This window comes from Myotis daubentonii, chromosome 1, assembly GCF_963259705.1.
Source record: "Myotis daubentonii chromosome 1, mMyoDau2.1, whole genome shotgun sequence".
Lineage (NCBI taxonomy): Eukaryota > Metazoa > Chordata > Mammalia > Chiroptera > Vespertilionidae > Myotis > Myotis daubentonii.
Window position 1 is genome coordinate 74,025,399 of NC_081840.1, and position 25,302 is coordinate 74,050,700.

At 43.9% G+C, this 25,302-nt stretch overlaps 1 protein-coding gene and 1 pseudogene across 3 annotated transcripts in view; one reads left to right on the plus strand and one right to left on the minus strand.

Moving 5' to 3' along the window:
• KATNBL1 (katanin regulatory subunit B1 like 1) overlaps positions 1–25,302 on the minus strand; it is a 56,673-nt gene that overhangs the window by 8,027 nt on the left and 23,344 nt on the right. For 2 of the 3 annotated variants that reach the window (XM_059705651.1, XM_059705658.1), the window contains 5 exons: positions 12,003–12,133; positions 11,073–11,113; positions 6,043–6,322; positions 1,439–1,557; positions 69–119 (listed from right to left, as the gene is read on the minus strand). In XM_059705651.1, coding sequence (XP_059561634.1) covers positions 69–119; positions 1,439–1,557; positions 6,043–6,322; positions 11,073–11,113; positions 12,003–12,119 — 608 coding nt within the window. In that variant the 5' untranslated portion in view covers positions 12,120–12,133. Of the gene's footprint in view, positions 1–68; positions 120–1,438; positions 1,558–6,042; positions 6,323–11,072; positions 11,114–12,002; positions 12,134–23,849; positions 23,940–25,302 lie in introns of all 3 variants that reach the window. The other variant, XM_059705666.1, reaches the window with a different exon arrangement.
• LOC132223051 (U2 spliceosomal RNA) lies at positions 17,357–17,489 on the plus strand (annotated as a pseudogene).

Consider the following 25,302-nt stretch of genomic DNA (forward strand, 5'->3'; position numbering starts at 1 on the left):
AAAATATGAATAGGTCATAATTTGTCTTTTTTAAACTAATTTATTTTCTGAAAAATATTTTTTTTTACCTATTGGTAAGCACAGGAAGGCAATCCACCACCACTCCAAGGTCTTCTATCCTGTGGGTACAAAAAGAATAGCATTACCTAGAGAGATAATTTCTTCAATTATTTTCATACTAGAGGCCCGGTGCACGACATTCGTGCACTGGGGGCGGGTGGGGAGGCTGGTCCCCCAGCCCAGCCTGTGCCCTCTTGCAGTCTGGGACCACTCGGGGGATGTCTGACTTCTGGCTTAGGCCCGCTCCGTGGACCTTCACACTGTCTTTGAGAAATTCACTCATTCAACAAATAATCCAAGTGTGTATGATTAGCCAGATGCTGGGGGTACATCAGTAAACAAAGAGATAGGACTTGCATTCTAGTATGTGTATGAGAGAGAGAGAGAGAATTGGAGGTGGGTCGGAGAAGGCAGAGACATACAATCCTATGTAATAAAAGGCTAATATGCAAATCGACGGAATGGCGGAACGACTGGTCACTGCGCTCCCACAGGGGGAGTGCCATTCAGCCAGAAGCCGGGCTCTCGGCTGGCGAGAGCCTCTCCTGCCTCCGTAGCAGTCGGACATCCCCCAAGGGCTCCTGGACTGTGAGAGGGCATAGGCTGGGCTGACGAGTGCACAATTTTTGTGCACCAGGCCTCTATTAAACATATAAACAAGTAAAATATATAGAACATGCAGATGGTAGTTAAGTGCTACGGAGAAAAATAAAACAGAAGTATAGATAGGGAGTAAAGAAATGTATATCTACACTAATAAAACAGAAACATGCAAATTGGTGTCACTCCACTACGCCCACCAGTCAATCAGGATGAGTATGCAAATTAACCCAACAAAGGTGGTGGTTAATTTGCATATGTGAGCGCAGAGCGAAGACTGAAGACAACTGAAGACTGAAGAGGCTTGGCTTCTCCACTGCGGCCAGAGCGAAGGTCTGGGTCCCGGGTGCCAGAAGAAAACCGGTGGCAGCAGCCAGGGGAAGGAAGGCCTATTGCATGAATCTCTTCATGCAACAGGCCTCTAGTTTTTAAATAAGATGGCAAAGGAAGGCCTCACTAAGGTAACATTTGAGAAGGTAATATTTAAAATTTTTACTCAAAGGGGATTCTTAAAGGTTTAGTTTTCCAATACTGGTATCTCTTGGTATAATGGATAAGAATCTTAGAGAAGGTAACAGCTTTATTTGGTCTGATAAAATTGATGGTTTCCTTTATTTTGGTTACTCTTAGACTGGAGTTGAATGTAATTTAAACTATATTGTTTCTATTGAAGCTAAACATAGAAGTTTACAATTTTAGCCAGTAATAACAAAAAGAAGAGGCACTTCTAAATAGCATACTAGAAATTACTTTTATTGAACAAAAAGGTCACACTTACCTCACCAAATAAGCTACAAGTTCACTTATACTTCTCTTTTTCCAGAAAGTTAAAGCTACATTCAATCTCAAATTCCTGCTGAACAAAACTTGTGCCATTGTTTCATGATCCTGAGAAACCTGAAAGGTAATAATCTAAGTTCTTAAAAAGCACACTGAAACATGACATGAAATAATTTTCTTAATTAAATTATTCTGGTAGACATATTTTAAAATTATACAAAGGTGGTGATTACCAGAGGGAAAGGAGGGTGGGGGCAGATAGAAGAAGGTATTGGGGGATAAACAGTGATGGAAGGAGACTTGACTTGAGGTAGTAGGTATACAATACAACATACACATAATGTATTATAGGCACACCTGAAACCTATACAATTTTATTAACCAAAGTCACCAATAAATTCAATAAAAATTAAAAAGAAAAAAAATTATACAAAGGTGACTCCATTTACTGACCCACAAAACAGATAAATAAATAAATAAATAAATACAAAGTAGGTCCTCAGGTTACATAAGAGATCCGTTCCTATGGCATGACATAACACGAAAGTAGGAACCCACCTACATAAGCACCTACATCACTCAAATGAAGCACATACACAGCAGTAATGAAGTGAAACAGTAAAAATATTTTAAAAGAAAGATAACAGTTCCTAATCTTTACTTGTGGTACAAAAATAATAAAAAACATATGTACATACGTCGAAATGACGGAACTTTTTTTTTTATAAATAAATGGGAGATGGCAATGTAACCATGAAACGACGTATGACGTACATCAAGTCCGACATAACCTGAGGCCTCCCTGTATATAAATTACAGTTGAGCACTGTAAAAAAAGGATCTGAATACAATTAGGACCTGTTTATTTTTTTACCAGTATTTTCCCTTATTTGCTACCATTTTTCTTTTAAATATCAATAATTTATAAAATAAATTGTTTTTAGTTCACCCATACTATGTTACACACTAATAACAATTATGCATTGTGTAGTGTATATTGTTCTTAAATTTAAACTCACATATATGTGTCATTCAGGTATATTGTTTCTGTTAAAATCCTTCTTACAGTGAAAAAAAATGTTTTGCTTTGTTATAAATAAATAAATAAAGCTCAACTGGCATGGCTCAGCAGTTGAGCATCAAGCTACGAAACAGGAGGTCACGGTTCGATTCCCAGTCAGGGCGCATGCCCAGGCTAGGGGCTCAATCCCCTGTGTGGGGCTCTCTCATCACTGATGTTTCTCTCTCTCTTTTACTTCCTCTGAAATCAATAAAAATTTATTTTGAAAATAATAAATAAATAAATAAATAAAATTTAATGCTGTTATTTCCAAATGTTGAGATTATGGATAATTTTTTCCTTTGGGTTTATTTTCTACAACATACACAATAAACAAGTAATCCTATATAATAACAGACAAACATGGTAATTAACTGTAGCTCCGACACACTTCCCATTGGCTAATCAGGGCGATATGCAAATTAACTGCCAACCAAGATGGTGGCCGGCAGCCAGGCAGTGAAGTGAACAGGAGGCTTGTTTGCTCCAGTGAAGGAGGAAGCCAAGGTTCCCTGCCTGCCGCTGCCAGCCTCTGAGCTTGCACTCTAAGAAACAATGTTGCAATTATAGAAGTTAAACAAAACCCAGAAACCTGCTTTCGGCCAGCCGGGCTTCAGCCAGCAGGACTGCAACAGTGTTTCAATTATAGAACAAACGCAGGGACCTGCTTTCAGCAGCCGAGGTCTCAGAGCTGCAACTGGGCCTCAGAGCTAAAGCCGGCTCTCAGCTCCAGTGACAGCCATAGAAGGTAAATAAATCCCAGAATAAAAAAAAGAAAAGAAAAAAAGGAGAAGTTGGGAGCTTCAGTCGCCCGCCAGCCTGAAAACGGCCCTCAGCCCCTCACCCAGACTGGCCAGGCCCCCCAGTGGGACCCCTAACCTGAAGGGGGTGCGGGCAGCCTAAAAACGGCCCTCAGCCCCTCACCCAGACTGGCCAGGCACCTCAATGGAGACCCCCACCCTGAAGCAACAAGATGGTGGCTAATTTGCATACTGAAGGCAGGCGGCAGCGGGCAAGGCTGTCTGCAGTCTAGGACTGATCTGTGACCCTGCCGCGCGGGGGGCAGTGCTTGAGGCTGTCTGCTGTCCTGGGACCCGGATCCATGACCTTGCTGGGCGGGGGGCAGCAGTTGAGGATGTCGGTAGTCTGGGACCCGGATCCGTGACCTGGCGGGCGGGGGCAGCGCTTGAGGCTGTCCACGGGACCAAGACACGGATCTGTGACCCTGCCGGGCGAGGGGCAATACTTGAGGCTGTCCGTGGTCCCGGGACCCGGATCTATGACCCTGCCGGGCAGGGGGCAGTGCTTGAGGCTGTCCGCGGTCCTGGGAACCAGATGCGTGACCCTTCCCGGCGGGGTGGCAGCTCGCACAGGGGCGGATCAGCCGGGGTTGGGCAGGGCAGGACGCCTGGCTTCCACCCAGCCCCAGTCACTCTGGGCAGGTGAGCAGCGCAGAGAGCCTCCGAACAGGGGAGGTAGGCCAGCAGAGGGTGGCCTGTACTCCCTACATGGTGGTGGTGACAGCTGTAAGCGCCCCAAGTGGAGCCTGCAGGCTGAGCTGAAGTAGCACCTGCAGGCCATCAGCGCCCAGGAGTGGCTGTGCAAGATCCGCCTCCTGGCCCAGAAGGTGCAGGATCGCAGGGACAGTCACTGTGGCAGGCCAGACTGATGTCCTCCTGGACGCACCACAGGGGTTTGCGGATCTGCAAAGCCAGAGGCCTCCGGTGTGCACATCCCCCCCTGGCATGCGAACATCCCCTAGCACACTGTCACCCTCCTGCGCCTGCAACAGTTGCAAACCAAGGCGTGCACAAGTTCCCCCCGCCTCTCTACCGCACTTCCATCAACCCAGCATGCCTAACACCCCCAAAGGATGTGCACACATCCCCTCTGATGTGCTAACGTCCTTTGGAGAGTGTCTGGGTGTTCTGGGTGCTAAGGGTGGGCACCTGTGAGATGACAGTGAGAGGGTGGATTGGTGATGTCCTGTTCCCACGGAGGCCAGTGCAGCTACGAGATCACCTCTGGGGGGTTAATGCAGATGCTGAGGCGGTAGCAGATGCAGACAGACACACCCGGTGGGCGTGGGTGGCCCTCGCTGAGGTGCCTTCAGTCAGCATTCAAGATCAAGAACCCAGAGGTGAAGAGGAATTCCATCCTCTCAGTGAAACAGTGGGATAGTCAGGGCGACTGTAAAGGAGGAATGTGCACTTTGGGTGCCAGCACCCATGAGCGAAGGCTGCCCTGACTGAGCCTCACTTGCTTGGGGCCTAGCGCACTCCTGCCAGGCAGCGGGTGACAGGACGTGCTTTTCCAAATTAATGAGAGAAAACGTTGATTCTCCTGCTGCCCACGAAGGTGGAAAGTGAAGTGGGGAGACATGTGGGGAATGAGCGAGGTTCCCTGTCTGGGGGTTACAAATCTGCTGTTGGTTTCTTTCACCGCTGACTAGAGATATACAGGGTGTCCCCCCAAAATGTATACACACTTTGAATACCTACTAATTCCAATGGTTTTAAGCATAAGAAAGAAACTACAATGGAGCTGTTCTCTGTTAAAAGTGTGGGCACAAACAGGTAGTTGGACATTCCCTGAGGGGTCTCAGATTGGAGAGGGTGAAGGCCAGACTGAGGCCCCCCCCCGATCCCCCCAGTGCAGGAATTTCGTGCACCAGGCTACTAGTAATTATTATAAATTCATGTGTGTTTACCAATTTTATTAAACCATTTTTTAAATGATTCTTATAAAAAAAGACTTTCTTGAGATATCAGTTACAGACCATAAAACTCATCCATTAAAAGTATGTGATTCAATTATTATAACCAATTTACAGAATTGTGCCACCACAATTTAGAATGTTTTTATCATTCCCTCAAAATTCCCTTGAGCCTATTCGAATAATTAATTTTGCCAGAGCCAGAAGAACAGCATACTTAGTAGGTTTGCCAAAATAAAACTTCTACTAGGTAATTTTGAGAGCCCAACAAAATGTGTCTGAATAACTGGTTTTGGTGATCCCCTTTTTAAAAAAATACATTTTTATTGATTTCAGAGGAAGGGAGAGGGAGAGGGAGGTAGAAACACCAATGATGAGAGAGAATCTATAATCAGCTGCCTCTTTTATGCCCACCAGGGGGGATCAAGCCCACAATCCAGGCATGTGCCCTGAATGGGAATCGAACTGTAACCTCCTGGGTCATAGGTCGACACTTAACCACTAAGCCACGCCAGCCAGGCTGGTGGTCTACTTTGTAAGCAAGATTCCTTTTACCTTCCTTTAAATCTCTACTGGCCAACCTGTCATTATGGGTATTTACAGCAGCTTGTCAATCATTTGAAGTCACCTCAGATATCACTAACTTAAGAGAAATGGAATAAACTACTGAGTCAAATTTGGTTAATCAGGAAAATTGTGTCAGGAGTTACGATCATTCAAATAAATCTGAATTCAATGGGTGACAATTATTCAAATAGCAGAATATGGCAAAGAAAAAAAACAAGAGTATAGCAAGAATAAAGTTAAGTTTACAAACTTAACTTACCTCAGAAAAAAAACCACTGTATTTTGATGATGCGCTTTCTGTCTGTGAAGATCCAGAATCACTGGAGTTAAGCAAATATGTTCGACTATCATGGTGTAATTTTTCAGGCAGGTGGCCTGCACAAGCCAGTTCATTTTCTTTATTTGCCATGTCACAGCCCCCACTTCTAGGGGACTGTTTCTTTTTAAAACAAGAATTTGGAAAAGGATAATGAACTTTCTTTCTGTGGTAGATCACCTTACGTAGTTTATCTGGGCTTTTAACAGCGTGTCCAACTGTTCTGTAAAAATGAAAAAAGATCCACATGAAAACCTTTAAAAGTTTTTAAACAGAAAGATTTAATAGGCCACATTTAGTGATTACAATCCAGTAAAATTAGAAGTAAACAGAATTTTTAAAAATCTTAAATTTTAGATTAAAGAGGGAAATTACAAACCATTTGAAAAGCAATGAACAGGACGATATTTTATACCAAATGAAAATAAAGAGGCATAATAACTAGATGTTTTTAAAATGAAATATTACAGGCCATTTTTGGAGGAAGAAAATTATAACAATTTCTAATCACCTAAACGTTTTCTAACAAAGTGACAAATAATTATACATATTTGAATATTTTAAAGTTTATTTTTATTAAGTTAAAGTATACTTAATTTTATTTGAATAAGAAACCCCAAAAGAACACATCTCATGGTTTAGTATAGTGGTTTTCAAAAGTTTTGGCCTCAGGATGCTTTGCACTCTTAAAAATTGTTGAAGTCTCCTGAACAGACACTTCTCCCAAGAAGACATAGAAATGGCCAACAGATATATGAAAAGATGTTCAATTTCACTAGCTATTAGGAAAACACACATCAAAACTACAATGAGATACCATCTCACACCTGTTAGGATGGCTATTAACAAGACAAGTAATAACAAGTGTTGGAGAGGTTGTAGAGAAAAAGATACCCTTATTCGCCCTGACCAGTTTTGCTCAGTGGCTAGAGCGTCGGCCTGCGGGCTGAAGAGTCCCAGGTTCGATTCCGGTCAAGGGCATGTACCTTGGCTGCGGGCACATCCCCAGTAGGGGGTGTGCAGGAGGCAGCTGATCAATGTTTCTCTCTCATGGGTGTTTCTAACTCTCTATCCTTTTCCCTTCCTCTCTATAAAAAATCAATAAAATATATATATATATTTTAAAAATATATCCTTATTCACTGCTAGAGGGACTGTAAACTGGTACAGCTACTATGGAAAACACTATGGACGTTCCCAAAAAAACTAAGAATAGAGTTATCCTATGATCCAGCAACCACTCTTCTGGGTATCTAAAAACTTAATTTATTCTAAAAGATATATGTACTCCCATGTTCAGTGCAGCATTATTCACGGTAGTGAAGATAAGGAAACAACGGAAATGTCCTTCGAGAGATGATTTGATAAAGATGCTGTTGTACATTTATACAATGGAATACGACTCAGTCACAAGGAAAGATGAAATACCGCCATTCCTGACAACATGGATGAATCTTGGGAATATCATGCTATGCAAAATAAGTCAAATGGAAAAAGTCAAGAACCATATGAATTCACTCATATGTGGGATATAAAACTGAAAACAACAAATGAACAAACAAACAAAACTATAGACATAGATAACGTATAGTGGTTACCAGAGGAAAAGGGGGGCGGGTGGGAAGGTAGTAAAGGATAAAGGGAGGTGGTGACCGAAGAACAACAGACTTTGGGTGGTGAGCACACAATGCAATATACAAATAATGTATTAAAATTGAACACTTGAAACCAACCTATATAATTTTATTAACCAATTCACCCCAAAAAATTTAATTTAAAAATTTTTTAAATTCTTGAGGTCTCAAAATAATTTTTTTATGTGGGAAATATTTATTGATACTGTATTAGGAACTAAAACTGAGAAAATGGGTTAATTTAAAAATAATAGACTTGTTACTGATTAACAGATTAAAAAAATATTTTTATTGATTTTTAGAGAGAGAGGAAGGGAGTCAAAAAGAGAAAGACTGATGTGAAAGTGGAACATCAATTCCCTTAAACAGAGATCCAGGCCATGTGCCCTGACTGAGAATTGAACCAGCAACCTTTTTGGTGCATAGGATGATTCCCAAACAACTAAGCCATATCGGCAGGGCTCACATAGAATATTTTTATAAAATCATACATACAAACACACACACCTAGTGAGAAGAATGGCACTATTCTACATCTTTACAAATATGTAATATCTTATTTAACAGAAGACAGATGGATTCTCATTATTTCCTTCTCCATTCAATCTATTGTGATAGTAAATGTAGCCTCTGGAAAAGTCTACTATCCACTTGTAAGAGAATAAATATGAAAAAGGTGAATAATATCTTAGCATTGATATGAATATAGTAACCTCAAAAACTCCCTGAAAGGGCTTCAGGAACCTCCAGGGTCCTCAGATCACACTTTGAGAAACAGTGGTTTATTTGGTAGATCTGAGAATGAATGTCATTTCTACCACTTTCTGGGTGCATAATCCTGAACAAATCACTTAACTTCTCCGATCTTTAGTTTTCCTCATCAATTGTTAGGAGGCAATGAAACGTACCCAATAGGACTGTGGTAAGTATCCTATCTAATAAAAGAGAAACATGGTAATTAGCCGTACATCCGCTACCCTTCCCATTGGCTAATCAGGGCGATATGCAAATTAACTGCAGCCAAGATGGCGGCCGGCAGCCAGGCAGCTGAAGCGGAACATGAGGCTTGCTTGCTTCAGTGACGGAGGACCCCAACGTTCCCCGCCTCCCGCTGCCAGCCTCTGAGCTCCTGAAGCAACAGCTCCAAAAGATACAATGTTTCAATTATAGAGCTAAAAGATGGTGGTCAATTTGCATATACCAGTTGCGAGGGAAGACTGAGGACAAAATGGAGGCCGAGCGGTACAGAAGGGAGCTAAGTAGAGGTCTCAAGGACAGAAACGGAGCCAAGGCTGCGGAGGTGGGAGGCCAAGCCCAGCCACAGCGGCTGTGAGCTGGAGGGTCAGCGACTTGGAGGGGAAGGGGCAGCGCCTGGGAGCAGGAGGGGAAACCCAGCAGGAGCTTCTGGGAGCGGGAGGGGAAACCCACCACAGCGCCTAGGAGTGGGAGGGGAAATGCAGCAGGAGAGCCTGGGAGAGGGAGGGGAACTGCAGCAGGAGTGCCTGGGAGAGGGAGGGGGAGGGGACCCAGCAGGAGGGGCTGGGAGCGGGAGGGGAAACCCGCCACAGCGCCTGGGAGGGGGGGTGTTGAGGGGGGAACCCAGCAAGAGTGCCTGGGAGTGGGAGGGGAAACCCAATAGGAGCGGCTCGGAGTGGGAGCTAAGCCCGCCTCAGCCGGTTTCGCTCCCCTCTCTGCTTCGCTCCAGCCGCTGGAAGCCCTATTCTTGCAGGAATCTTCCTGCAACGGGCCTCTAGTCAACACTAATAAAAGAGAAAAATGGTAATTGGCGTACGACGATACCCTTTTCATTGGCTAATCAGGGCTATATGCAAATTAACTGCCAAGATTGGCAGTTAACTGCCAACTAAGATTGGCAGTTAACTGTCAACAAGATGGCGGTTAATTTGCATATGTAGGCACAATGCAGGGAGGCGAAAGGGAAAGCAGGAAGAAGCCCCCTGCCACTGACAGTGATTGGAAACCCAGGGGGGAGCTAAGAGCTGGGGGGCAGGGCAAAGGCAGCCCTGGGGCCGCCTTTGCCCTGCCCCCCAGCCATGATCGGAGAATCAGGCGCCTTTGCCGCCCTGGCCAGTGATAGCAGGAAGTAGGGGTGGAGCCAGCGATGGGAGCTGGGCACGGTCGAAGCTGGCAGTCCCAGGAGCTAGGGGTCCCTTGCCTGGGCCTAAAGCGAAGCCCACGATCGCGGGGCCGCTGCAGCTGTGGGTCCCCGCTGGCCGGGCCGGATGCCTAGGCCAGAGGCGTTAGGCCTGGGCAGGGGCGCAGCCTGCAACCGCAGGGAGCTGGGGATCCCCTGCCCAGGCCTGACACCTCTGCCGGAGGCCTCAGGCCTGGTCAAGGGGCCGATCTGGTGATTGGTGATCGGAGGGTGATGAGGGTCAACTCCTCTGGCCGAGGCATCAGGCCTGGGCGGGGGGCGGAGCCGGGGATTGGGGGGATATGAGGGTCCTCTTGCCCAGGCCTGAAGCCTGGTTCAGAGGCGTCAGGCTTGGGCGGGGGGTGGAGCAAGCGATCAGAGGGAGATGGGGGTCCCCTGCCCAGGCATGATTCCTGGGCCAGAGGCCTCAGGCCTGGGCAGGGGTCAGAGCCAGTGATCGGGGGGAGATGGGGGTCCCCTGTTCAAGCCTGACACCTCTGGCGGAGGCGTCAGGCCTGGGCAAGGGGCCGATCCTGTGATTGGAGGGTGATGGGGGTGAACGCCTGAGGGCTCCCAGTATGTGAGCGGGGGCAGGCTGGGCTGAGGGACACCCCCCCCCCCCACACACACCCAGTGCACGAATTTCGTGCACCAGGCCCCTAGTCTATATTATAAAAGGCCAGTGGTCGTAATGCCATAACACCATAATGACCAAATGACCGGTCACCAGGAGGTGCATTGATGGATCCGGGTCTCGTGGAGCGGCGGGTCTGGGGTCCCACACGATTTCGCGTGCTGGGCCTCTAGTTAAAGATAATACTGATTAGTACAGTGACTAGCAAAAAGGAAATGTTTGAGAATAAGTTAATTATTATAATAAAAGGGAATACTTATTTTTTCCCCATTTTAAAAATATATATATTTTATTGATTTTTTACAAAAAGGAAGGGATAGAGTTAGAAACATCGATGAGAGAGAAACATTGATCAGCTGCCTCCTGTACACCCCCTACTGGGGATGTGCCTGCAACCAAGGTACATGCCCTTGACTGGAATCAAACCTGGGACCTTTCAGTCCACAGGCCAACGCTCTATCCACTGAGCCAAACCTGTTAGGGCACCATTTTTACTTTTATCCAGCTTTCAACATTTGCTGTTTCCCACAAACTTTAAAGATGCTCTTACCTATTTATGTAAGCAGCCAACTGTTTTGGAGATTTCTTAACCTAAAAAATTAAAATAGATGGTTGTAGCACATTTAAGTTTTTAAATAAAGCTATGTAAACTTTGTGGTTGATTTAACAAATCTGAGATTCAACAGTTAAGTTTTTCAGATTAAAGTTTTTTCTGTTCTAATGCTTTATCTCAATCATTAGTTACAACATTGTACAGAGATGTTTTTGATATATCTACCTCCCTATTTTCTATGCCACTAGTCACATATTATGGTATATTTACAGGGTACTTAATAAGTTGAATTTTAATGTGGTTTAAGAGAAATTATATCAGTGCTGATATGCCTTACAATGGTGACCAAAAAGCACTTTTAAGATTACTCTTTAATATTAAACTAAAATATCAAAATTATATCCTATCAGAACAGTATACTGGCCAAAATTTTTTTAGAGCTTTCAGAATACAAAGTTTTCAATATTTCATTAATTCTACTTAATTCTGGCAAGTTAAACAGAATTGGTACCTCTTGTTTTTTAAATAATTTAACCAGAATTAACCACACACCTAATAGTTTAAATTAACTGTGATGAAATGAAAAACCTGTGTCTCCCCAAAATTCATGCTGAAATCCTATTAGGAAGCAAGGCTTTTGGGAGATGACTGGGTCATGAATGAGATTACTGCTCTTATAAAAGACCCCTGAGAGCTCTCATAACCCTTCTACCATCTAAGACACAGTGAAAAGACAGTCATCTATAGGCCTTCACCAGACACCAAAATCTGTCTGGGCCTTGATCTTGAACTTCCCAGCCTCTAGAGCTGTAAGAAATAAGTTTCTGTTGTTTAAAGCCACTCAGTCTATAGTATTCTGTCATCATATTCTTAGTCTGAATAGACTAAAATACTGTCTTACCTGTTACCTAGAAACTGTGGACTTACCTCCTTCATGTTCTTATTAGTGAAATTAGAGATCCTTTTTCTAGGACGATCAATGGAATGATCCTCAATATTATTATAAAAGTTCCGTTTTTTAACATTGTGGGTTTCAGATGCCATAATCTCTTAAATACCTAGACAACAAAATAAAAAGAATAAATGGAAAATACATAAAGCAAAAGAGCCTGATCATTTCCTTAATACAAATATAAAAATACAAAACAGCTCACTATGTAAAAATGGCTTATAAGTAAAGCAGAGAACACAGTTCTAATTTACACACTTTTAAAAACCTTAAATACAGAGCAGGGCATTTCAGGAAATTAAGATTCTTTCTGTTCTCATTCTTTTTAGACACTACCAGTAATAATAACTTGGCATGTATTTTGGCCCACCACAAAATGTCAATCTCCCCATTTTCCATATCACTAGCCATATATTAAATTTAAATTTACAGGTCATGAAATCAAGTCTATGTGTATAGTAGTAGTAATTATGGCATCCAAATCTACAGAAGCCTAAAATTTTGGAACCAAATCACATATACCACCCCAAGCAGCAGAAAGAGGAACCAAAATCAAACTATATATATCATACTTGTTTATGCCTACCCTTTACATTTTTCTTTCATTCTTGTAGCTAGCTCTCCAAAGCTTTCTTCTACCTTTGAAAAAAATAATCCAATGTACTCAGGGTAAGAAACCTCTCAGATGAGACTTTAAAAAAGTAAATAAATAACTACAGTACAACAATAAGCACTGACTAAGGGGTATCCATATGAGTGAGCAAAACTTCACTGAGGAAAGTCTTAAAGAACAAACAGCATGTGCAGAATTGAAAGGAATGAAGCAACATAGTTTGTCTGGCATTATCTTAAGCAGATACATGTGACTGGAGCTTAGGCTGGGGGTGGATTACAGCACAGTGAGAAATTAGGCTGGAAAAGATAGGCAGAATCTAGATCATAAAGGGTTTGTTCATGACGTAAACTTTTTATTTTTAATCCTCACCTGAGGATATGCTTATTGACTTTAGAGAGAAGGGATGAGAGAGAGAGAGAGAGAGAGAGAGAGAGAGAGAGAGAGAGAGAGAGAGAGAGAGATACCCAGGATTGAACCTGCAACTTAGGTATGTGGCCTGACCAGGAATTGAACCAGCAACTTACTGAACAACACTGGTCAAGGCTTTTTTTTTTTTTTTTTTTTTTTTTTTAAGGAAGAGAGACATTTAAAAATAGCAGACTAAACACTTCCACTCTTCCCTGAGATCCCATTACAATTACAGAAAAAGTTTTTAAACACATAAAACCCATAAAGATAAAGAAGAGGAAATGATGGCAACATTTTGCAAATGGCAAAGCAGAAGTGATAAATGACTTGGCAGATCTGAGAAAGCTAAATCCTAAATCAGCAGTGAGTAAAGGTGAAAAGGAGAATCACCAAAAGGTTCAGTAATTGGCAATACTGAGGACCTCACTATATGAGGATAAAGGTGGACTTAAGAACAAGTAAAATGAATATCTATTCAAGACACCTAGATCCATCCCTACATTCCCTTCAACCATTCCAGTAAAAGACTAGTTTTATAGTATGGAAAATTTAAAACACAGTCTTTGGGATGGGAAACACCAGTCATGAATGAGGGTGCAAGGAACATATTATAAACGGGGGTGGGGAAGAGGAACAAGTGAAAGTTTACATAGTAAATACTGAGACCTCTAACCTTTATTCTACCACTTGCCTCACAGAGGCCTGCAGCCAGGCTTATAGACTTCAGAAAAGAGTGCAGAAGCTCAATTCAAGAGGGAAACATATACATACATAGATATCTATCTAAAAATATTGACATTAGTGATGATCAAAGCTCACAAAAAACTTTTAAATCTTGATTATGGTGGTAGTTACCCAACTGTCAAAACCATGCAATATAAACCGTGTAAAATTTTATTAGGTGTATATTACATCTCAATAAATCTGACTTTTAAAAAATCCCTAAGAGATAAGAACAAACTGTATCCATGAAACACAAATGAGGCAAAAAAACAAACCAACTAAGACCACTGGAAATTAATTACTATTAGGTAGACCATTGTTTCTGTCAAAAGATGCAACCTGATTATTTCACAATCTATAAAAAGTCAACTTTTTGGACTCTAACTCATCAATAAATATGAAGTTGCCCTAGCCGGTTTTGCTCAGTGGATAGAACATTGGCCCTCAGACTAAAGGGCCTGGGTTCAATTCTGGGCAAGGGCACTTACCTCATTTGCAGACTCAATCCCTGGCCCTCACATCAATGTTTCTCTCTCCCTCTCTCACTCTCACCCTCCCCCCCCCCCTTCCCTTCCACTCTCTCTAAAAAATCAATGAAAAAAAACCTCTGGTGAGGATTAACAAAACAACCCCCCCCCCAAAAAAAAAATGCTTAATACAAATAAATAAAATAATATGAAGTTGCCTTTCTCACAAAGGACCCTTGAGAAATAAAAGTAATTAGAGAAAGAGGTCTCTAATGTAATTCATATGTTAAAAATAAACACAGAATAATAATTAAAGGATAATAGCCTAAAGGTGAGGTAATGGTCCTATTTCAGGAAGATTATGACATTCCTAAAGCATTAGTAACTGATTTAAGATTTTACAAATTTTGCCCTGGCCGGTTTGGCTCTGTGGATAGAGCGTCGGCCTGCGGACTGAAGGGTCCCAGGTTCGATTCCGGTCAAGGGCATGTACCTGGGTTGCGGGCACATCCCCAGTGGGGGGTGTGCAGGAGGCAGCTGATCGATGTTTCTCTCTCATCGATGTTTCTAGCTCTCTATCCCTCTCCCTTCCTCTCTGTAAAAAATCAATAAAATATATATTAAAAAAAAAAAAAGATTTTACAAATTTTAAAAGATACAGAAAACAAACATTACTGAAGAATACTAATTTGAGCCCTAGCCGGTTTTGCTCAGTGGATAGTGTCGGCCTGCAAACTGAAAGATCCCAGGTTCAGCTCCAGTCAGGGGCATGCACATGCCTGGCTTGTGGGCTCGGTCCCCAGTGGAGGACTTGCAGGAGGCGGCCAATCCATGATTCTCTCTCATCATGGATGTTTCTATCTTTCTTTCCCTCTTCCTTCCTCTCTGGAATCAATAAAAATATATTTAAAAAAATAAAAGAATACTAATTTGAAAACTAATTTTGAAAGCTTTAAAATGGGTGGTGTGACAATAACAATTTCCAATAAAATAATAGTTACCACCATTTTATCACTTAATATGGAACTACAGATGCTTTATATTCAGTATCTCATTTATATTATACTAAAGGCGTGGTGCATGAAATTCATGCATGGGTGTGGTGCGGGTCTCCCTCAGCCCGGGCTGCACGCTCTTCCAATCCGGGACCCCTCGGGGGATGTCTAACTGCCAGTTTAGGCACAATCCCATAGGCAGTTGGACATCCCTCTCGCAATCCAGGACCGCTGGCCCCTAACTGCTCGCCTGCCTGCCTGCCTGCCTGATCACCCCTAACCACTCTGCATGCCTGCCTCATTGCCCCTAACCCTTTTACCTCCCTGCCTAATCACCCCTAACCGCTTGCCTGCCTGCCTGCCTGATTGCCCCTAACTGCTCGCCTGCCTGCCTGCCTGATCACCCCTAACTGCCTCTGCCTCGGCCCCCACCACTGTGGCTTCATCTGGAAGGGCGTCCGGAAGGATGTCCAGAAGGTTGTTCGGCTGTCCGGACTAATTCGCATATTATGCCTTTATAATATTATAGACTAGAGGCCCAGTGCACTGCTATGGGAGTGCCGCTCATCCTGGTCAGCCGAGCAGCTGTGGACCCTCCCTCTGAGCAGCTACTCCCATTGTGGGAGTGCACTGACCACCAGAGGGCAGCTCCTGCTTTGAGTGTCTACCCCCTGGTGGTCAGTGCGCATCATAGCGACTGGTTGACTGGTCGTTCCGTCATTCCGTCACTGGGCTTTTATTATATAGGATGATTTTTTATGCAGAAATTATAATTCCACATTTAAAAAATATACAGGTTGCCCGGCTGGTGTGGCTCAGTAGTTGAATATCAACCCATGCACCAGGAGGTCGCTGGTTCAATTCCCGGTCATGGCACATACCTGGGTTGCAGGCTTGATCCCCAGTAGGGGGCGTGCAGAAGGCTGCTGATGGACATTTCTCTTATTGATGTTTCTCTCTCTCTCTCTCTCTTTCTCTCTCTCTCTCTCTCTCCCCCTCCCTCTCTCTAAATCAACAAAAACATATTTTTAAAAAAATAAAAAATACAGGTTTTAAGTTAAGTTCTTTTTTCTAATGTACCAAAGATGTTTTATGCTTATTTTAGGCCCAAATTTGCCTAATCATTGGAGGATGGATGATAAAATTTCTCATCTCAAGGCTCTGTGTATTTGTGGTACTCTGTACCTGAGGAATGCTTTCCCCTCATATATTCTTACTAGAGGACTGGTGCATGAAAATTCATGCACTGGAGGAGGGTCCCTCAGCCCGGCCTGCCCCTTCTCACAGTACGGGAGCCTTCGGGGCAGGAGGCGACCCTTCAATCAGGGGAAGGCGACACCCCCATCAAACCTCTGCTGCTGCCACTGCCGGCAGTGCAAGCCTCGGCCAGCCCTGGGCGGCTGGCTGGGCAGCTGCCATCCAAGGCTTGCCTGTGCCTCAGGCCCGCCCTGGGTGGCTGGGCAGCCGCCATCTGAGGCTTGCCTGCACCTTAGGCATCAGCTGGGCAGCCGCCATCCAAGGCTTGCCTGTACCTCAGGCTGGCCCTGGGCAGCTGGGGGGCTGAGGGCAGGTCCAGCTGCACCGCGTGCCTGCCACCCCACTGGAGGGGCTGAAAGGAAGGGGGGACTCTGGCGGGGCTGAAGGGACTGGGTGCCATCATCTTGTGGCTATGGGTGCCGCCATCTTTGTGATGGTGTGATGGTCAATTTGCATATTCTCTCTTTATTAGATAGGATGGTTTGCTTCCTGAGTGACTTTCCCTGACCCATACTCTAAAATAGTACCTAACTTCACTTCCCTATCTCCTTACTCTTCCCTACCATTTTTCTTGATAATACTTGCTACTACTAGATATATAGTATATGTCTGTTTAGCATATGTCTTCTCTACTAGAATATAAACTGCTTGAAAAATGGTATCTTGCTTGCTTTCATTTTTACATTCCCTGGGCCTACACCACCACCTGGCACATACAAAGTGCTCTATATGTACATATTGAATGAATAAGTCCATTCAATACTATGTAAAAGTGATAATTAGTTGAAACAGCTTTTACCTTCTGTCTTTAGTTCAACCTTTTCTAGTACAGACTACCAGAATCCTTTATTCATAAATTAACCCCTATCGCTTCTCGGCCTTTTGGCTAAGATCAAGTGTAGTATCTGTTCTTATCAGTTTAATAAATTAACCCTTATTACACACACACACACACACACACACAAATTTTTAAATAAAGAAAGAAATAAAGAAGTCTATAGAATTTAAATATTTTGCCTTTAGAAGATAACATTTATTGATAGTCTATCTCCCTTTTATATAGAAAAATATTCATTTCTTCATAGACTAAAACAGTTTTTTTTAAAGAACATACAATGTTGCCTTTTTTTAAAGAGTGAAGGACTTTACATCTTAGAAAATTGCAAGTCAAAACCACAATGAGATACTACTTCACAATCACTAGAATGGCTGTAATAAAAACAACAGGTAAGTGTTGAGAAAGATGTAGAGAAACTAGAAACCTCATACACTACTAGAGGACTGGTGCATGGGAATATAAAATGATATAGTAGCTCTGGAAAACAGTTTGCCAGTTTCTTAAAATGTTAAATACAGATTTACCATATAATCCAACAATTCTACTCTTACATATTTATTCATGTGAAATGAAAGTTTATGTCCACAGAAGACTTGTATACAAATGTTCATAACAACATTATTCAGAACAGCCAAAAATGTGATAGACCCAAAAGTATATCAATTAGTAAATGGTAAACAATATGAGTTATATCCACTTAGAATACTACTCAGCAACAAAAAGGCATGAAGTACTGATACATGCTACAATATATATGAACATCATGCTAAGTGAAAAGAACCAAACACAAAGACCACATATTATATGGTTCCATTTATATGAAATGTCCATAAAAGTAAAATCTATAGAAAAAGAAAGTAGAGTATTGGTTGTCTAGGGCAGGATGGGAGTGAGAATAACCGTAAGTAAGCACAGCTTCTTTGGGGGGTGATGATAATGTTCTAAACTTTGATTGGATTGGTGATTGCATAATTCTACATATAATCAGTAAACTATATTTAAGTCAGGTGAATTTTATAGTATGTAAGTTATATTTCAATAAAGCTTAAAAAGGTGAAGAAAATTATCAACATTATAACGGTATTGTTTTTACAAAGGTTTTTACATTACAAATTCCATTTTGCTTTATGCCTTATAAATTTAGTAGTGCTACAGATAGTTTAAAGCAATTGTTGAGGCTCCTAGGTATTTCTGAGGTGCCTTTTGATAATATACAAAAGAGAATAATCAGAAATGAGATCAAGAGTGGTTGAAGACATTGATTATAGAAAAATGGAAAGAATAATCTTTTAATGAAAAAAGAATAAAAGGAAACAAGGCCTTGAGGGATAAAGGAGGCATCAAGAAGAGAACAAAATACTAACTTTACTTAACTATTCTGAACACTTAATATAATAATGTGTACTTTCTTAAATAAAGACAATAATTGCTATGGGTATTCTCTTGAGAAGGTAGAAAAACAGTGGAGTGCAGAAGAAGCTGGATGGATGACTTGCCTTTATATATCAGTCATTTCATACCAGAAAGATGAAAAGGGATGTATTCATATAATTTACTGTAATGGCTGCCAAATCAAGAGATTAAATAGCTCGAAGTGTTCAGATACTCTCTACCTACTCCCAATGAGAAAAGCTCATCACACAGGAATGAAACATGTCTGGACTTTTGTCTCTAATAACTTAAGTTATTTACAGCTCAAGATCAAATTAAGTTAAGCTTTCTTTTTATATTAATATACTATAGCATTTCAATTATTTATATTGTATTTAAGCCTGAGATTTCACTAGGCAATTTCATTCCTCTTCTTGAAAAACAAAGCACGATTGTGTACAAAGAATTATAATAATTAACTAGGGGCCTGGTGCACAAAATTCGTGCACTGGGTGGGGGGGGGGAGTGTCCCTCAGCCCAGCCTGCCCCCTCTCACATACTGGGAGCCCTCAGGCATTGACCTCCATCACCCTCCAATCGCAGGATCGGCCCCTTGCCAGAGGCGTCAGGCCTGGGCAGGGGACCCTCATTTCCCCCCATCACTGGTTCTGCCCCCAGCCCCCTCCGATTGCTGGCTCTGGCCCTTGCCCAGGCCTGATGCCTCAGCCAGAGGCGTAGACCCCCATCACCCTCTGATCACCTGATCGGCCCCTTGCCCAGGCCTGACGCCTCCGCCAGAGGTGTCAGGCTTGGACAGGGGACCCCCATCTCCCCCCGATCACTGGCTCTGGCCCCCGCCCAGGCCTGAGGCCTCTGGCCCAGGAATCATGCCTGGGCAGGGGACCCCCATCTCCCTCTGTTCGCTTGCTCCACCCCCCGCCCAAGCCTGACGCCTCTGACCCAGGCTTCAGGCCTGGGCAAGGGGACCATCATATCCCCCCAATCCCCGGCTCAGCCCCCCGCCCAGGCCTGATGCCTCGGCCAGAGGAGTTGACCCTCATCACCCTCCGATCACCAATCACCGGATCGGCCCCTTGACCAGGCCTGAGGCCTCCGGCAGAGGTGTCAGGCTTGGGCAGGGGACCCCCAGCTCCCCGTGGTTGCAGGCTCCGCCCCTGCCCAGGCCTAACGCCTCTGGCCTAGGCATCCGGCCCGGGCAGCTGGGACCCGCAGCTGCAGCGGCCCCGCGATCGTGGGCTCCGCTTTAGGCCCAGGCAAGGGACCCCTAGCTCCTGGGACTGCCAGCTTTGACCGTGTCCAGCTCCCATCGCTGGCTCCACCCCTACTTCCTGCTATCACTGGCCAGGTCGGCAAAGGCGCCTGATTCTCTGATCATGGCTGGGGGGCCTTTGCCCTGCCCCCCAGCTCTTAGCTCCCCCCTGGGTTTCTGATCACTGTCAGTGGCAGGGGGCTTCTTCCTGCTTTCCCTTTCGCCTCCCTGCATTGTGCCTACATATGCAAATTAACCGCCATCTTGTTGGCAGTTAACTGCCAATCTTAGTTGGCAGTTAACTGCCAGTCTTAGTTTGCGTTAACTGCCAATCATAGTTGGCAGTTAATTTGCATATAGCCCTGATTAGCCAATGAAAAGGGTATCGTCGTACGCCAATTACCATTTTTCTCTTTTATTAGTGTAGATATTTCTGGTATCAGTAATTCTCCTCCAATCACCACCACCAAAGTCACGCTCAATATGACAAAGGGTGTGTATGGTATTCTTGCCAAGAGTCTTGAGGTTAAAATTTATAACCACTATCCTATATAATCCTATATAATAAAAGCATAATATGCAAATCGACCAAACAGCCAAACAATGGAACGGCCATCCAGACAACCATCCGGGACCACGCTATGACACCCACTGGTGCCAGGCCAGCCAAGGCAGGTGAAATATGATTGGTCGGGGGCCCGGCCATTGCCCCATAATCATCCCACAGAGGGAGGACCAGGCCACCGACCGGCAGGCTGAGGAGGGTGAGCGGGGCCTCCCTCTGCAAGGGCAGCCTAGGTCCCGGGTGCCAGCAGCCAGAGGGAAGCCCAGGTCCAGGAGGGAAGCCAGTGCCAGCAGCCAGGGAAAGGTCTACTCTTGCACAAATTTCGTGCATTGGGCGTCTAGTCTTATAATAATCTACACTAATAAAAGAGAAACATGGTAATTGGCGTACGACTGCTACCCTTTTCATTGGCTAATCAGTGAGATATGCAAATTAACTGTCAGCCAAGATGGCGGCAGCAGCCAGGCAGCTTGAAACTAACATTTGCTTGCCTCAGTGACGGAGGATCGTTGGAGGAAACCAACGTTCCCCGCCTGCGACTGCAGGCCTCTGAGCGGGCAGTTTAAGAAACATTGTAACAAATACCACCAGAGCAGTGGAGGCCTAAGAGCTGGAGCCAAGCCTCAAGGTAAAGCTGGCCCAGAATAAAAAAGAAAAAAAGGAAAAAAGGAGCGGTTGGGAACTTCAGTCACTCCCAGCCTGAAAACAGCCCTCAGCCCCTCACCCAGACTGGCCAGGCACCCCAGTGGGGACCCCCACCCTGATCCAGGACACCCTTCAGGGCAAACCAGCCGGCCCCACCCATGCACCAGGCCTCTACCCTATATAGTAAAAGGGTAATATGCCTCCCAGCACTGGGATCAGCAGAGCCACGAGGCCTCCCGGCACCGGGATCAGCGTGGCAGGGGGCAGCGCCCAAACCCCCTGATCGCCCTGCAGCTCTGTGTGTGACAGGGGGCGGGGCCCCAACCCCCTGAGCAGCCCTGCTCTGTGCCTGATAGGGGGGAGGTCCCCAACCACCTCCCCCCCCACACGGGCCCTGCTCTGTGTGTGATGGGGTAGAGCCATAACCTCCCCATTGGCCCTGCCCTGAGTGTGAGAGTGGCGGCGCCCCAACCCCCTGATCGGCCCTGCTCTGTGGGTGATAGAGGGCGGTGCCCCAACCCCCTGATGGGCCCTGCTCTGTGTGTGACGGGGGCAGTGCCCCAACCCCCTGATTGGCCCTGCTCTGTGCGTGACAGGGGGTGGCGCCGCAACCTCCCCATCGACTCTGCCTTGAGTGTGACGGGACGGTGCCCCAACCCCCCAATTGGCCCTACCCTGAGCATGACTGAGGGTGGCATCACAACCTCCCAATCTGCCCTGCTCTGTGCATGACGGGGCAGCGCCCCAACTCCCCAATCGGCCCTGCTCTGAGCCCGACCAGGGGCTGCACCTAGGGATTGGGCCTGCCCTCTGCCACCCGGGAGCAGGCCTAAGCCAGCAGATCATTATCTCCCGAGGGGTCCCAGACTGCGAGAGGGAACAGGCCGGGCTGAGGGGCCCCCCCTCCCCCCGAGTGCACAAATTTTTGTGCACCGGGCCTCTAGTCTATATATATTTAAAAGCCAAGCGACCAGAACAACAGAACGACTGGAATGACCGATAGCTATGATGCGCACTGAGGTGGCCAACTGGCCCCATCAGGGCCCCGATTGTCCCCCCTAACCTCCTTCGTCTCCTCCCCCCTGCCGGCCCAGCCCAACCAGCCCCCATCAGGGCAGGCTGGCTGGACCCCATCCATGCACGAATTCGTGCACCAGGCCTCTAGTAAAATACATAAAGAGGTTTTAGAGTTTAAAGCTTCAGACTAATTTTTTTTTTAACCCAGAGAGATCAGGTAAGTTGCCCAACAACAGTCAGCCAGTTAGTAAGGCACCAAGTCATTCTACCACATCTTTGTTTTCATTAATTGAATCCAATTCATTCCCAACTAGAGTACAGTCAACACTTTTCATTTCTAATAGCCAAATACGACAAGAGTATTATTTTTCTGAGGATATGACAAAGGAGAGACAGATGAACATAAACTATGAACTACCTCCCATCCATTCTTCCCCTTCCCTTATAAGGATAACCTTTTCTTCTCCCTTTTAAGGCCCCAAAGGGAATTTATAGAGCTTAAAGACAAATCATTGGTTTCTCTATGAGGCAGCTACCACACAAAAAATGAAAGGGAAGAATGAACTTGGACTTTTTTCTTCAAGAATTTCAGTGAAGGGGAAAGGAACAGAAGGTAAAGATTAGATTTTCTGTCCTAGACAGTTTGGCTCAGTGGATAGAGCATCGACCTATGTACTGAAGGGTCCTAGGTTCAATTCTGGTCAAGGGCACATGCCCAGGTTGAGGGCTTGATCCCCAGTGAGGGGTGTGCAGGAGGTAGCTGATCAATGATTCTTTCTCATCATTGATGTTTCTCTCTCTCCCTTTCCCTTCCTCTTGGAAATCAATAAAAATATATATATATTTTTAAAAGAATTAGATTTTCTGAGACAATTTTTAGAGCCTGGGGATACTGATTCCTTCCTTCTAAATTCAATTCAGACTCTCAATAACTCCTCTGGTCATCTGTAGCACTTATCTATATATATATAAAAGGCTCATATGTTATGTGTCCCTCTGACCGTCGCTATGATGTGCACTGACCATCAGGGAGCAGATGCTCTACACAGGAGCTGCTGTGACATGCACTGGCCATTTACATAGAAATGGCAGCTGTGGGCACTGGGTAATGACGTTACATAGCAACACCCGGCTTCCTCTCCCTAGTGACTAGCCTCCTTAGAGTTTCTTCAGCCCAGGAACACAACTTGCTTTATAACCAGGTGCAAACATTTTACACTTTAACCAAATGTCTGTGAAGCATTTTCCTGTGCCTCGTCTCATTTGATCCTCACAGAAGTCCTAGAGTAGGTAGGTAAGAGGTTCGGTAGAACCCTATTTTCTTTTCATTAGCCAGAAAATGGAGATTTAGAAAGTTTAGAAACTTGACCCAACTGATAAGAAGAAATGGTGGACCTTGAAAATGACTTCAGGTTTTCTCACTGTGCAGAATATAGTCAAACACTGCTGCAGTGAAATAATTTACCCTTTGTTCTCACTGCATGATCTACAATAATAATCTGCTTCATGTTGATACTTACTGCTGTGTTGCTGACAATTACCTGAAAGAAAAGTTGGGGTGCTTCACTGGGCTGGAAAAAGTTTAGCTAAATCAGAAAGCAGGTCTAATTAAGCAAGTTTATACTGTATATATAAAAGGCTAAGTTGACTCACACATGCTCGATACATATAAAGCTCTCACTGGTGCCATCACACGTGTGTGTTTCAATCTGTCATTGTTGATCATTAATTTGGTTGACACTTCTATTACAGAGAAAGGGCAAAAGTGATTATTAAAATATTTCTTCTAATTAATTTCCTTTCAATGTGCACAAATCTGTGCACTGGGGCACTAGTGTTTAATAATGGAATTTGGATCAGGTTAAAAAATAAGGAGATAAAAAGAGAATTGAGAATACCACAGTTGATCCAAATGGGATCAGTGCTTACAATGGAATATTAAACACACTACTTACAAGGACTATTTTGTGAAGTGGAAGAAGGTTCCAAAATAATAGCATCTTAAAAAGCAGGACAGAACCCTAGCCAATTTGGCTCAGTGGATAGAGCTTCAGCCCACAAACTGAAGGGACCCTCAATTGCAGGCTCAGTCCTAGACCTGGTCGGGACACGTGCAACCAATCTCTCTCTCTCCATTCCACATTCTCTTAAAAAAAGTATCCTCTGGTGAGGATTAACAAAACAAAACAAACAAAAGCAGAACAGAAAACTGAATATATAGTATAATCCTGGTTTAAAAAAATACATAAACTCAATTCAAAAGGGCTCTATAAAAACATTAACAAGTTATGTTTTGCTGGTGGAATTACAGGTGATTTTTTTCTTCACTTATAGGTTTCTCTATTTTCTACAATGAACATGAATTACTTTCATAATCTGAAGAAATATTTTTAACATAGTGAAGTCACTATCTTATAAAAAGTAGCTTAATTATGCAACTCCCTTATAGTAAAAAAGTAAAAACATTGTGAATGCCAACACTCAAGGGTAACAATTTATAAGAAGAATCTATTTTAACTTTTCCAAAATTAGGGCACTCTATATAATTTTCTCAATTCTTGACTTCTCACCTCATCTAGGACTCAGCTCCCACATATACTATCTTTGATTTCTCCCTTTGAACTGATTCCTCCCCTTCTGCTTTCAACCATGCTCAGGTTTCCTCTATCAACGCCTATACTCTTTCTCCACTTCTCTTCCCTGCCAAATTTCTACAATGAGGGCTTTTTAGTTTCCATTTTCTTTTTAACCCTTTATGACCTTGCTTTTATTTTGGCCTCTCCTCTGAAAATATTGCATCTTCAAGGTCACTTAAAGTTATAAGGGAGCCTTTAAACAATGAAAATGCTTATCAAGGTCAGCCAAGCCAACTCTAAAGACTGTTCATTCTTCATTCACCATTTAGCATTTTTATCATGTCAATGCCATCGTTCTGTTCACATGACACAGCATATCTTGACTCTCCTCGTTCCCTTACTCCCTTTTGGTTCCTTTACCTTCAATGACTCTTTTCTCTCTAAACTAAAATTGGAAAAATATTCTTTCATGGCTTCAGCTATTTCTCTAGACTTAGTCTCTTCTCTAACTTCTATGTATCAGCTTCCTG